Source organism: Diplodia seriata (assembly GCF_021436955.1).
Source record: "Diplodia seriata strain FDS-637 chromosome Unknown scaffold_5, whole genome shotgun sequence".
NCBI classification, from domain to species: Eukaryota; Fungi; Ascomycota; class Dothideomycetes; order Botryosphaeriales; family Botryosphaeriaceae; genus Diplodia; species Diplodia seriata.
This window is the reverse complement of record NW_027117312.1, coordinates 523,776-536,555: the sequence shown is the minus strand read 5'-3', so window position 1 is coordinate 536,555 and position 12,780 is coordinate 523,776. Positions and strand designations below refer to the sequence as shown.

Sequence of the window (12,780 nt, the reverse complement as noted above, 5' to 3'; positions counted from 1 at the left end):
CCCGGGGGGCAGGAGCCGGACCACGATCGGCGCCTTTCTGACGGCTGCCTGCTCGCTTGTGCCAAACCCAAACCCACCGCGCCAACGGCTGTGGGCTCGACCACCACCATGCATCGACGGCCGTGCCACCGGGGAGCTGCGGCTGGCTTCCGCCCGAACGCCTCAATATGCCCTCCAGGAGTGCCCCTCCCTCGCGCCCGCCTCCACCTGCTGTCGCCCACAATGCCCGGCCATTGTCGTCGATCTGCACATCCACCCCCGATGCAGCAGCCCGCTCAGGAACCACTTCGCCTTCGTCTGCTGCATCCGGCTCCGGCATGGGAGCGCTGGGCCCAGATTCCAAATGGTGATGGGCGTCATGCAGGCTGCCCCTCCTGTGCCTCGTACGTACTGCTACGTGGGCTGACATGCAACCCACTGCATCTCGGAGACGCTGCCCTTGCCCGATATGCTCGCTCGCTTGCTCGAAGGATGCCGCTCGCCAGGGTCTCGCACGCGGCTGGCCACGCTTCCCTCGTGGTGTGCGGAAGCTTGGCCCACGCTTTATTTCCCGGCGACCACTGCTAGATCCAGATTTTGTGATAGAGCTGCGCATCCTACTCGGCAGGAACGCCGGAGATCAGTGAACAGAATAGCGGGAATCTTGCCCCTACACATCTGTACGGCATGGAAAATTCCTCAGTGATGGCTGATGTGCCTCGCCGATTCCAGCCTAGCCATGCCGGGGCGGGTGGCTGGTCCCGTCCATAGTGGATTCCCATGCTTGATATCTAGATCCCTCGCTCTGCCGCTGCTCAGCTCTGTGTTCGCTGTGCTGCTTCTCACTCGAGACCCCATCTCAATTGCCTTAGTCTTTGCCCTCCAGACTCGTCAACATGGTGCTCCAAGGCAAATCCCTCTACCGGACTGCCGTCACTGCAGGCAGTCTCGGCTTCATCACCTTCGGCTGGGATGCTGGTGTTCTGGGAGGTGTCCTACTCACCCCAGACTTCCAGGCGGCCATTGGCGTATGCCTCTGCTTGCAACATCCCCTCAATTGCACTTCACTGACGGTCATAGTATCCCAACACGACCATCATTTCCATGGTGACCTCGGTATTCCTCCTGGCATCATGGCTTGGCTGCGTCATTGTCTCGGTCTTCGGAATGAAGATGGGTAGACGGAGCTGGGTCATTGCGGGCGAAGCCGTCCAGATCATCGGTTCCATCATCAGTGCAACCAGCTACAGTTACGGCCAGCTGATTTCTGGCCGCGTGTTGATCGTAAGTGAACAACTCCCCCAAGTTTGCAGCCAAAGCTCACGCAGTGATAGGGCGTTGGCAATGGATTCTGCACGTCAATGATTCCTGTCTATGTTGCCGAGATGGCCATCAGCGTCAAGGTCCGCGGTGCGTCCGTCAACTTCATGATTTGCTCTGCAGCCGCTGGAATTGCGCTCGCTTACTGGGTGTGAGTGCTTTCCTCCCTCTTTCAACCCGACTCAACAGGCTCTGACATACCTGTAGTGACTTTGGAATGACCTTCACCGCTGGCCAGGTCGTCTGGCGCTTCCCCGTTGCTCTCCAGATCATGTGGTCACTCCTCACCGTGGCCTTCCTCTGGCCGACCCCGGACACTCCTCGCTACTACTACGCGAAAGGGAGGAACGAGCAGGGCGATGCCACCCTTGAGCGTCTCTACGGGAAAGCGTTGGCGGATCCTGAGCTCCAGCAATCCAGGAAGGATATCCTGGCCTCGATCGAGCTCGAGAAAGTTGCCACTGCTTCGCTCCGCCTCAAAGACTTCTTCTGGGACACTTCAGATCTGCAGGCCGCACGCCGTATTCGCACTGGTGTTATCCTCGTTGGCATAGGCTACATGATCGGTACTGACATGGTCTACTACTACATGACAACCATCTTCCAAACGTAAGTCTGTTTTGTCATGGCGAAGGCTGGTTTTCTGACATGTCACAGTTACATTGGACTCCCCGCTGTAACCGCGTCCGCACTTTCTGCAGTCGCCACCACCGTGCTCACGATCACCAACTTCATGGGCGTGACATTCATGGAGAAGCTGGGCCGTCGCACATGGCTCATCGCCGGCGCGATTGGCCAGACAATCTTCTTCGCAACATTCACAGGCTTGATGTCGAGTCCAGGTGCAAAGACGGGAGCCGCTGCGGCAGCCATGCTATTCGGCTGGATCGCCGTGTTTGGACCAACCTGGGGTAAGCCATGAAGCAAACCCGCATGGACTCACTCAGAACTCAAAAAGCTAATACCGGTGTGAACTATAGGCCCTGTCCCGTACGTGTACAGCTCAGAGATCATGCCCCTTCGCTACCGCCACATCGGTTTCTCTCTCTCCGTCAGTGCGCAGTGGCTCTCGGCGTTCCTGACCACCTTCGCTGGACCCATTGCCATCGCCGACGTGAATGTGGGCTGGAAGACCTGGATCTGGTTCCTGGTGTTCAACGTCATTGCTGGTCCTTACGGTAAGCTTTTGCCCACACCCCACGTCACCCCCCTCTCGTACCTTCATACAGTTGACCCACCCCATGCATACACCTGCTATATGACTATTCCTCGCTTGCCGGTTTCTTATGATCACATGCTGACAACACGATGTATTAGTCTACTTCTGCTGCCCCGAGACTCGCGGCCGCACACTTGAGGAGGTCGACCTGATCTTCATGTCCGAGAGGCTGGAGAACACCGCTGCCGCCAAGCAGCTCCACCACGCTGGTTCCGTCTCCGGTAGCAGCACGAACGAAGACACTGCTGAGCAAGGCTCCATCAACCCCAACAAGGAGGGTTGAAGAAACGAAAAGCAGTAAAAGGATCCGTAACCAAATAAGACTGTTAAGCAGGTCTTCGAAACATCTCTACGAGTATCAAATGAGCATCCAACCCTTCGGGAATGGAATGCTACGTGTCAGAAATGGCAGTCACTCTTTTGAGAAGCATCACCGCTGGATGCATGTAGAAAAAGTGCATTGGCAGAGCGATGATGCAATATCCAAACTTCTGGATTATGGTAGACGACGCGTATGAGTCAATCTTTAATGTTAATGTTTTTGCACACCTGAATTGCCACTGTCCGTAACTGTCTCCTCGATCGTCACGACTGTGGAGACCATCGTATATACTCATGCATTCAATAACACATCAGAGGTATTGAAGCGATCGCCGTAATCGTCTTCCGTTAGTTTGACTGTTTATTTAGTTGTTTGCCAAAGCCTGCCTGTTTGTGCTCGGCTTGATTTTCAACATGGGGAGTGAGTAAGCATGAGTGTTAACCTCCGTATCTGCATCTGGCTGGGGGTTTTTTTTTTCTTATCGTAGGGGATATCTTAGCAGAACTTATATACAGTTTCTTATATTGCGTAGGCAATCTCGGGGGACTGAGTAGCGCATCCGGAGGCAATTCATCATGTCGATAGTGCTCACGTTCACTATTTGCAGATGGCGGACACTGGACTAAATTTCGATGACAGGATCGACCAGCCTGATCTAGGTGGCCGCAATTCTCGTGCCACTGGTTGCGCTGCTACACAGTGCTTCGCACTAGAGACGCGCACACTCTGATTGAATGCTTAGGGTCTCTCTATGCTACATTAGTTGCTTTTGTTTTCTCGTTCCATCCGATTCTTAATCCGCCGCTTCTATTTTTTGTACATTGGATCTCGCGTCATCTTGTCCGTTTACTCATCACCGCCGCCAATGGGGCCGCCGGGCATCTTCGCGGCCTTCGCGGCGACAATGTCATCAACACGGAGCAAGAGGCAAGCGCTCTCAATGGCGGTCTTGATGCTCTGCTCCTTGACGGCCATGGGCTCCCAAACGCCGTACTCCTTCATGTCGACCAGCTTTCCGGCATCGCCATCGATACCCCAGCTGCTGCCGTTCTCAGACTCGGCGTGCTTGGCGCGCAGCTGAGTGAGAACCCTGATGGGGGAGGAGCCAGCATTCTGGATGAGCGTGCGGGGAATAACCTCCATAGCCTCCGCGACGGCGCGGTACGGCCACTGAGCAACGCCCTCAACGGACTTGGCCTTCTTCTCAAGTCCAACGGCAACCGCCATCTCGGTAGCACCGCCTCCAGGGCAGAGGCGAGCTTTCCAGATGACGTTCCGCGCGACGCCCATGGCATCGTGGAGGTTTCTCTCAATCTCGTTCAGGATATCCTTCGAGGGGCCGCGAAGCAGGATAGTGCAGGCCTTGGGATCCTCGCACTGGGTGAGGAAGGTGAAGTACTCATCACCAATCTTGGAGATCTCGAAGAGACCACACTTGGTGCCGACATCCGCCTCGGTGAGAGCCTGGGGAGCGTTGACGATAGTAGCACCGGTGGCGCGAGCAATACGGTTGTTATCCGTCTTGCGGACACGGCGCAGGGCAGTGATGTTGTTCTTAACGAGGTAGTGCTGGGCAAGGTCTGGGAAAGTTAGAACTGGCCTCTGAACAGACTTAATCGGCAATGCTTACCGGAGACACCCTTCTCAGTGATGACCAGGTCGGGCTTGACAGCGATGATGGCATCGCACATGGCCTTGACCTGCTCCTCCTCGATCTGCAATATCCTGTTCCAGTCCTCCTCCTTGCTGATTTCGATGTTCGTCTGGGACTCGCCCTTCTTGTACTCCAGAGTGCAGTCGAGCAGAACCACCCTGGGGTTCTCGATGCGCCTCCTCATCTTGGGGTGGGTGATATCCTTGTTGAGCATGACGCCGTCCAGAACCTTGCAATCCTCGATTTCTCCACCGGGTATCTTTTCCACTCTGGCGTACCGCTTGATGTCAACCTCCCTCTTGTCGCCTCCGATGTCAAGAGAAACCGTGCGCACCGCCTTCAAGGCAAGGTTGCACATCAACTCGGACCACCGCGAGACGAACTTGGTACCGATCGAGGAGGAGATCAGGGAGTACATGGCCTTGTCATCGTTGATGTCGACAGGTATCGAGATTTCCTCAATGATGGAGATGGCATCCGTAAGAGCGCGCTTGAAGGCGGATATTATCGTAACGGGGTGGATGTTGCGCTCAAGCTGGGGCAGGGACTGAGCCAGCATTTCGCCCGCTGTACCAAATGTCAATCACAGCTCCGCGGCCTAGCTGGCGTGGGGACGTACCAAGAATGATGACGCTGGTGGTGCCGTCGCCGACCTCCTCGTCTTGTGTTCTGCTGAGCTCGATCATGCTCTTCGCGGCAGGGTGAGCGACCTCAATCTCTCTCAGGATGGCGTGGCCGTCGTTGGTCAGGACAATACCGCCCATGGGGTCGAGCAGCATCTTGAGCATGGCCTTGGGGCCCAGACATGACCGAATGATGTCGGCAACGCTGGACGGGGGTAAGCGGGGCGCATCGGCACACGGTAGGGCGCGCACTCACGTCTTCGCGGCCGTGATGTTGGAGAGCTGTGCCTTGCGGCCAAACTGCCTCTCCCCCCCGGTCTGGGTGTCTGGGGTAGCGGGGATTAGCTGGAGCCAGGGGGAATTCGGGGAGCAAGCGTACTCATAACAACCACGGGTGCCTGCATCTTGAAGGACTGTGTCGAGGCTGTTTGGGTTGTGGATGCGGCGAGTGAGGGGCTATAGCGCTCTGCGGGATGCTGGCTTCGCGGGCCTTCCACCAAAATGCCCAAAGCGCGTCCTGGCGCGACTATTTTCCTTTCCGACAGCTACGCGTCAAACAGCGGCAAACACGCCAAGGAGGTGCCCCGACATTTCTGAGCCACTACGGAGCGGAGGGACGGGCGCTCAGACCGCTTTTCTCGCCGAAAGCGCACGTGAGCGGATCAATGTCGGATCCTTGCAGCCCTGGCTCAACTGTGAGACACGGCTAGGCCGCAATCGGCACTCGCGCAAGGGCCCTCCGAGCGGCGCCGCCGGATGCATAACGCAAATTTCGTCCCGTCGACCCTGTTTTGAAAGCGCCCCCTTTACCACACGCCCCACCCTTTGCGTCAGCCGTAAATCAACCATGTTACGCCGCGCCGCTGCCGCCGGTTGCGTTGCCCCTGCAGCGACCCTTGAAGACATGCGCCATATGCACGATTTGGCCATCCACCCTGTCCGGAACTGCATCCGTGTGAGCGCCGGGTCCCACCTGGGGCTTTTGCGGCGACTTTGACCACCGATCCTGGGGCAACGGCCCACTGGTATTGTATGTTCTGAAAAGCTTCGGTGGCACGCCAGCGGTAACGGCGCAAGCGCCGACGTTACAAAAACGGTATAGCCTACCAGATGCGGCTAGGGAAAGAGCTTCTCTTGGCAAAAAAGGCTCGCCTGATTTGCTGTTTCCCATGAGAACCCTCTCGGCATTTCACGTGACGCCAGCCTCCTTCCTCCATGCACTCTGATTCGCGATCATCTGGTTGCTCTTCCTGCATGTTCAAAAGGCACTCTGGTCCCCGTCTCAGTCCATTTCTTCCGCATCTCACTTCTCAGCTTGCACACCCACGACGCGCTCCCCAGATTCGCGCGCTCTTCGTCTGTCGTCCGCATCCCACCTGCCTTCCACCTCACTCCATACCATCTATTCCATCCTCCATCATCACCTCCATCGCGCCGAGCTTTAGCTAGCTCATCGTCGCCGCCTACAACCACCCTGCGCGCCCTTCCTATCGCGTCACACGCTCCGCGCGCGCCAAGCTGACGTCGCGTGTACTCACGCTGAACAAACGTCATCTATCGTATCCCAATTTCTCTTCTCTCTCTTGCTTGTCCTACTAAACAAACAGCATCATGGGTCTCAACTACTATGCCTCATCGCCCACGGTTGTGCTGCCGCCCCAGCAGTACAACTTCGAGCAGCGCCTCAACGCGCCGCGCTACTCTGCCCACTCCTCCACCATGCCCGGACGCGTTTCAAAGTACCCCACGCCGCCGTCGCTCAACTACCAAGCCGCGCCCTCCAACGCAATTGCGGGTCGCAAGCGCTCGCTTGACGATGCCGACGTTGATGAAGCACCCGCGGACGGCTCGAAGATCATCGCGAAGCCGAAGCCTGAGCCCATCATGGGCCCTGGCATGACCCTCATCTACCCTGGCGAGCCCGGCTTCGCCATCGCTGCCGAATCCCAGACGGGCACCTGGGCCGAGACCAAGAACGAGGTTGACGAAGCCAACAAGCCGAAGGAAAAGCCAATCGCCGTGTCGCGCAAGACGCAGCGCACCACAATCGCGGATCGCGCCTCCGGTAGCCCTCCTGCTGCAGTCAAGCCCGTCGTCCCTTCATCCACTACTATGGGTGTGGATTCATCCTCCCTGGCCTACAAGGCCACCACCATGCCCATCGACGACTTCGGCCACACCATCCAAGACCTGACTATGGCTCTCGGAATCGGCTGGAAGGAAATTGTGTTCAACCCGGAAAAGAAGGATGGCGCACGCGGCTGGGCCAAGTTCATCAGCAGGCACTACCCTCTGTCATGCCCCCAGGTCCTCCACGAGAGCGAGGCTCACGATGCCTTCCTCGTACATGCGCGCGACATCACCGACGACAAGGAGAAGTTCTTCATGTTCAGCCAAGACTTGCGCACCTGCAGGCTGGTGAGCACGACGCTCGAGGGGGTCGTTCGCAACCTCACCCAACATCCAATCGTCTACGAGAGCGATGTGGTCAGTGCACGCGACGCTTCCCCAGTTGCGATGCCGGCAAGTAACGACACCGGCATGAGCATCGACGCGCCCACGCTCCAGACGATGCAGATGCCGACAGCCGACACCGCCATGGAGATGTAACCTTCGAGCGTTGTGTTGACGACCGGCTTTCCTTCCCCGGTTGCACATGTTCCTCCTGATTCCGAGTTTCTTTCATGATCTTCTTTCCGCTGGCATCTCTCTTCCTCTTCGAAGGTGCCCTGCTTCATCTCGATCTCGATATTCCTGCTTTGTCCTCACGGCGTATCTGCGGATGGCTAAAGCGAACGGTGGTGGGGGCGTACTTTGGATCCGTTCTTGATTTTGCTCGATGCTTCCTTTTGATTCTCTTGGTGCCCTTTTTCCCAAAACATTGACTCCGCGCATGCATGTACTTTTAGATCCTCGCGCACCCTTATGGCGCATTTTTCGGCGTTGCAGTGGCCTTCGTCCAGATGGTTGACTCCGCCACGACTCCTTGAAAAACGACAGTAAGAAACAAAAGCAAAGCCAGCAGCCGACCGAGCTGCGATATGAATGAAAAAAAGATTTATTGCTGCATTGACCCTCGTCGCTTTTCGGAGTGCACCGTATTTGCCAATTTCATCAGATTGATCGCTCATGTCTTTGGCTGAGTGAAACAGGAGTCGATCACGACGCACAATCAAGCACGTCCTGATTTCCGTTGCAAAGGCCAGCAGCCTGCCAGGGCATCGTCGAACGATCCTTCGTCGAACGTCTTCGGGCGTGGAGGTCGGCGCTTCCAGGCCGTGGGTGCGCCTTGGTGGCTATTTTGGACGCATCGCCTGTGCGGCTTACGGCCTCAACCCTCCCGTAACGCGTGGGCGCTTCGTATGGTCGTGTCCGTCTACAGCTGTATTTCCGTCACGAGCCCCCTTTGGCGCAGACGTCGCTGTTCTGAGCAATCTCCTGATGCTTCGGCGGCGTACGAAGAGGTCGGGAGGTCGGAATCGACACTTGTGCATCCAAATCCCCTGGCGGCATCGTGTGAGCGCTGCAGGATCCCTGCGGCTCAGCGATCGGTGGGAGAGAGATTAGAGAGCTGCGTCAGCATCACATTCTGGTGGGCTGTTCGGCCGGTCACCTGGTAGAGGAGTGCTGGGTCCCGACGGTCCGTCTCCAGAGGGCGTGAGTTCTGCGGGGGGCGACCGACCCCGTCCTCTCCAGGCGGGTGCGCACACGCGCTTTGCTGTGCTGCGAGTAGTCGATCGCACCGCATGCCGGCATCGTCCGACCGACCGACTGAATGGCTCTGCGGGATGCGGTCCGCTCTTTTGTGGCCGCACGTGGTGGCTTCTGGCGTTGGCGGTACTCTTATCGGGGGTCGATCAGCAGCGCAAACTGCAGACTCGGGCTTGGCTTTGGAGGCGTCATTTGAAAAGATGAGCGCCTATCATGAGAACGGTGATTGCATTGTCGGCCACGCCCGATAGGGTCGACTGCTGCTTCCGGAGGCCTGGCTTATCTTCAGCACGGCTGTCATGAGGGTTGGGCACTGGCGGGTGCAGACGCATTTGAGCAATTCGGTGAGAGACCAACACACGCGGGTCCCGTGGGGAAGAAAACCGGTGAGGAAGTTGGACCAGACCGCCATGCGTCGGTGCCAGGCAGGACCGGGCATCAACGGCAGCTCTACAACGTCCAGCCGGCGGCGATTGGACGAAGGGACGCTCAGATGCACTGGATCTACAGCGCAAAAGCAGGAAATTCGAGTGGGCGCCGCCGACGGGACGGGTTCTAGAAAGCGCGCGATGTGGGCATTCGGAATAGGGAGCGGTCCAGACTCCGCGCGCGGCGAGACGGGCTCGTGTTGTCCCTCCACTTGGTGCCTTTTCTCGGTCGGCGTCCGCGCCGTGGATGACGGGCGATGCAGGACCGGCAGCGCGGTCGTCTCCCGTTCGCGCTGGCGTGCTGGTCGGGAGGCGAGGAGTGGTTGGGGAGGGCGCGTTGGTCGACTCTCCCCGCTTCGGAGGCCCGCAAGCGGTGTCCCAGCCAGGCACTGGCAGATCACCCGCGCCTGCCCCCCTTACGCAGTACATGATTCTGCAGCGACAGGGCGAGTCACGGCGCGCGCAGGTACGGTGTAGCCCGCACCCAGCAGGCCGACCGGTCTGTGGCTTGCAGGCGCGGAAGTGCTGCTGAGTAGTAGTATCAACGCAGCTGACGGAGCTGCCCGCCGTGGTGCTTCAGCTGAGGCGCTCATAAGGAGCCCCTGGGCCGCGTCAAGTGGGCGTCGACTTGGCTTCCGCGTGCACACCCCTCCTGGCTCCTCCCCTGCACGCTTCCTGGTGGCCCTGCGCTATTTAAGGCCCCGATGACGAAATGAGAGGAGCAACCGTCGCGTGAAGAGATAATTTACCGCCAGACAAAACCAACCGCCTCCGCCTGCACTCGCAGATATATCTCCTCTTTGGTCGCCCGCGCTGCCCTTCAATGCTCTGGACGCCTGCACCTGACCCTGACTCGGATGCCCGCTTCTCCACTGCCGCTATCGATACGCTGAATTCCCACAATTATGTCGACCGCCGACCAATCCCCCTTCTTCATCCGCCCTGAGGACGTCCGGTGCCTCGACTCATCGCAACCCTTCCAAGTGCTCCGCAGCTACCTTGCCGTCAATGCAACCAACGAGTGAGCATCCCTGCACCTGCACACCTCACCTCCACTCACAACGCGCCGGGACCTCGATGCTGACCGCATGTGCTTCTAGGTTGTGCGCCGAGCATGCATGCTGCTCCCCGGAGACCCAAGCAACATGGGTGCTCCAGCGGGACATTCTGCATGCCTTGATCATGCCCGTGGTGCAGCTCTTCCACCGCGCCTCTAGTCTGGCCGAAGCTGCTCTGTGCAGCTCCAAGTCGGAGGACCTTGAGATGGCCTTCACTGGCGACGCCCGCAGCGGCTTCCTATGGCTGCAATGCTTCCTTGCCGACGAGGAGGACTGGTGCCAGTCAATTGGCTGTCCTGGTATGCTCCAGCCCGCTCTGCCACCTACTGCCACCTGCTAACAAGCTCACAGCATGCGTTGTCACCTCTGCTCTCTCAACCGAACAGCACCTTCGGATAACCTTCACCGCCCTCAACCTTGCCAACGAGTCCAGCTATGCCGGAAGCCCTGCCCAGACCCTCCCCTCGCTTCCATTCTTCGCCGAGGCCCTCCGTTACGCCATTGATACCGATCCTTTCTGGGAATCCTACCCCGGTGCCTCCTCCGCCTTTGAATCATCCGCCGAGAAGCTTACCGTACACATCCATGCTCTCATGGAGCAGTGCGGCGAGATCGAGGCCCTTGTTTCGGACTACGACGCAACACCCACTGAGTCTCAGATGTCCAGCGGCCTCGTCAAGTTCCAGCAACGCGCCCAGCCCGTACGGGCACCCTCGGGTTTCCTTAGGATGGGGGCTGAAAGCAGGTGCCCCGCTGTCAAGCCCAGCCGTATGGCGAAGCGCCAACAGCGCATGCGCCAAGAGGAGCAGATGTTGCTGCAGCAGTTGGTGGCACAGTGCTGGGGCCAAGTTGCTCTCGCCGGTGCGGTTCCAGGCGCACGGGATCGCGCCCATATCAAGGCCCTGATGCGTGGCCCTGGCAACACCGGCACTGGCAGCTCAACAAGCTTCGGCGAGAAGAGGAGGCGGAGCTTGACATGTCCTTGATCATCCCGAACCACCTTACACCTTCGCCTTATGGACATTCTTCTAGAATGCAAGAGACAAAACTTGCATCATTCTTCTACATTTGCACCAATCACCTAGGGGGTTCAAAAGGAAAATGGGCTGGGTAATGGGTTTCTTTCGGATGGTGTTTGGACGGATAAAAAGGGGTGCATCATCACGGCGTTTACTTGGGGACTTTAAACCTACGGTTGGCGTTCTGGTTTATTTGGCATCGGTTGATACCTCAAAGACGTTCCTTCTACTTTTTCTAGATTGCGCAGAAGAAATTCACTTTGCGTTAACAACGCACATTTTCTTCAAAACCTCGTATTGCCCTACAGAGTGTCCTACAGTGTCCCACAGTCCCGCCAACTCCGAGTCGTATGAAAATCGGCATGAATATGCTCGCTGAGTTGGGAAATGATTCCAAACGCAAACACGCGTCCCAACGGCTCTGTCTGTGACGTGTATTGACTACTTCCCCACAGCCATTTTCTGCGTTGTTTCGGTTCTACGCTGAAACCCGTTGCAGGTGGCCTAAAGCGAACAGTTCATTGACGTAAGCCATCACGCCCGAGCGCTCGCTCCAGCGCCATCCTCATCATCGAGCAGAGGGGCGAGGTTGTGACGCAGCAGGAGAGCTTTCGCGAGATGCTGATTGACGCACACACCTTCCAACCGAAGCCTCGTAGCCAACGCACGTGAACTCTGTTGAAACTCTCTCTCGGCAAGCTCATCCGGCCAGCCTTTTTGCTTCCGTCCACCTTTCTGCAAGCCACGTTCTCGAAGACTCCATGATACCAAGACCCGTGGCGCCCGAACGAATGCAAATACGCCGCTGACCGGTATCGCCGACTCGCGACGGCGTCTTTCTTCCCCCCCCCCCCCCCCCCCCCCCCCCCCACCCACCCTTCTCTCTTTTTTTCTTCTTTTTTTGCCACCACCGGCACGAAGGAAACGTCCCGACCGGTGACCAGGATATGGAAGTCTGGAGTCTTCTAGGGCGCCCGCGCTACCTACCTATCTGGGGTCGCTATCGTGGATTTCCCTTTTTAGCGGCGGCGGCGGCTAGTTCACGTGGCAAAGGCGAGGCGAAACGTTAAGCTCCGACGCGCACAAACCCGACGGCTGTACTGCCACCACGGCGTCCAGTCGTCGTGTACGCCTGTTGCATGCGCTGTACAGCCACGCGACAGAAAAAAACACACAAGAGGACCGACCCATCGCCGATTGCGGGCGGGCGCAGGTACGACGCTCAGGGTCCAGACGTCCAGACGCATGGTGGGGTGGAGTGGGGAGGGAAACCTCCCCGGTTGGACGGTGGGGGTGCGTAAGAGCCGCCAGTCAGCTTACTCGACTCGCTTTGCTCGATGCAGCGGTACTGCCGCATGTTTGTGTCGGAGGCTCGTGTTCAGGAGGCTATACCTATGTATAGGACAATGTGGCTGTTTGCTATTGTAGGTAGGTAAAAGGTGTTGGT

General features: G+C 57.9%; 4 protein-coding genes across 4 annotated transcripts; 3 read left to right on the top strand and 1 right to left on the bottom strand.

Moving 5' to 3' along the window:
* Positions 1–875: 875 nt before the first annotated feature.
* SLS55_005167 (uncharacterized protein) lies at positions 876–2,801 on the top strand (the record flags this gene model as incomplete). The annotated part of the gene is made up of 7 exons (XM_066776618.1): positions 876–1,007; positions 1,060–1,263; positions 1,314–1,450; positions 1,507–1,908; positions 1,957–2,210; positions 2,280–2,477; positions 2,617–2,801. The coding sequence occupies 7 exons, from the start codon at positions 876–878 to the stop codon at positions 2,799–2,801; spliced, it is 1,512 nt and encodes a 503-aa protein (XP_066632460.1).
* An 885-nt stretch (positions 2,802–3,686) lies between these two features.
* CCT3 (T-complex protein 1 subunit gamma) lies at positions 3,687–5,521 on the bottom strand (the record flags this gene model as incomplete). The annotated part of the gene is made up of 5 exons (XM_066776617.1): positions 3,687–4,420; positions 4,471–5,061; positions 5,114–5,322; positions 5,374–5,443; positions 5,497–5,521. The coding sequence occupies 5 exons, from the start codon at positions 5,519–5,521 to the stop codon at positions 3,687–3,689; spliced, it is 1,629 nt and encodes a 542-aa protein (XP_066632459.1).
* A 1,207-nt stretch (positions 5,522–6,728) lies between these two features.
* On the top strand, positions 6,729–7,727 carry SLS55_005165 (uncharacterized protein; the record flags this gene model as incomplete). The annotated part of the gene is made up of 1 exon (XM_066776616.1): positions 6,729–7,727. The coding sequence occupies one exon, from the start codon at positions 6,729–6,731 to the stop codon at positions 7,725–7,727; it is 999 nt and encodes a 332-aa protein (XP_066632458.1).
* Positions 7,728–10,438: 2,711 nt separating this feature from the next.
* On the top strand, positions 10,439–11,300 carry SLS55_005164 (uncharacterized protein; the record flags this gene model as incomplete). The annotated part of the gene is made up of 2 exons (XM_066776615.1): positions 10,439–10,613; positions 10,666–11,300. 2 exons carry the CDS (start codon positions 10,439–10,441, stop codon positions 11,298–11,300), a joined length of 810 nt encoding a protein of 269 aa, XP_066632457.1.
* Between the last annotated feature and the right edge of the window lie 1,480 nt (positions 11,301–12,780).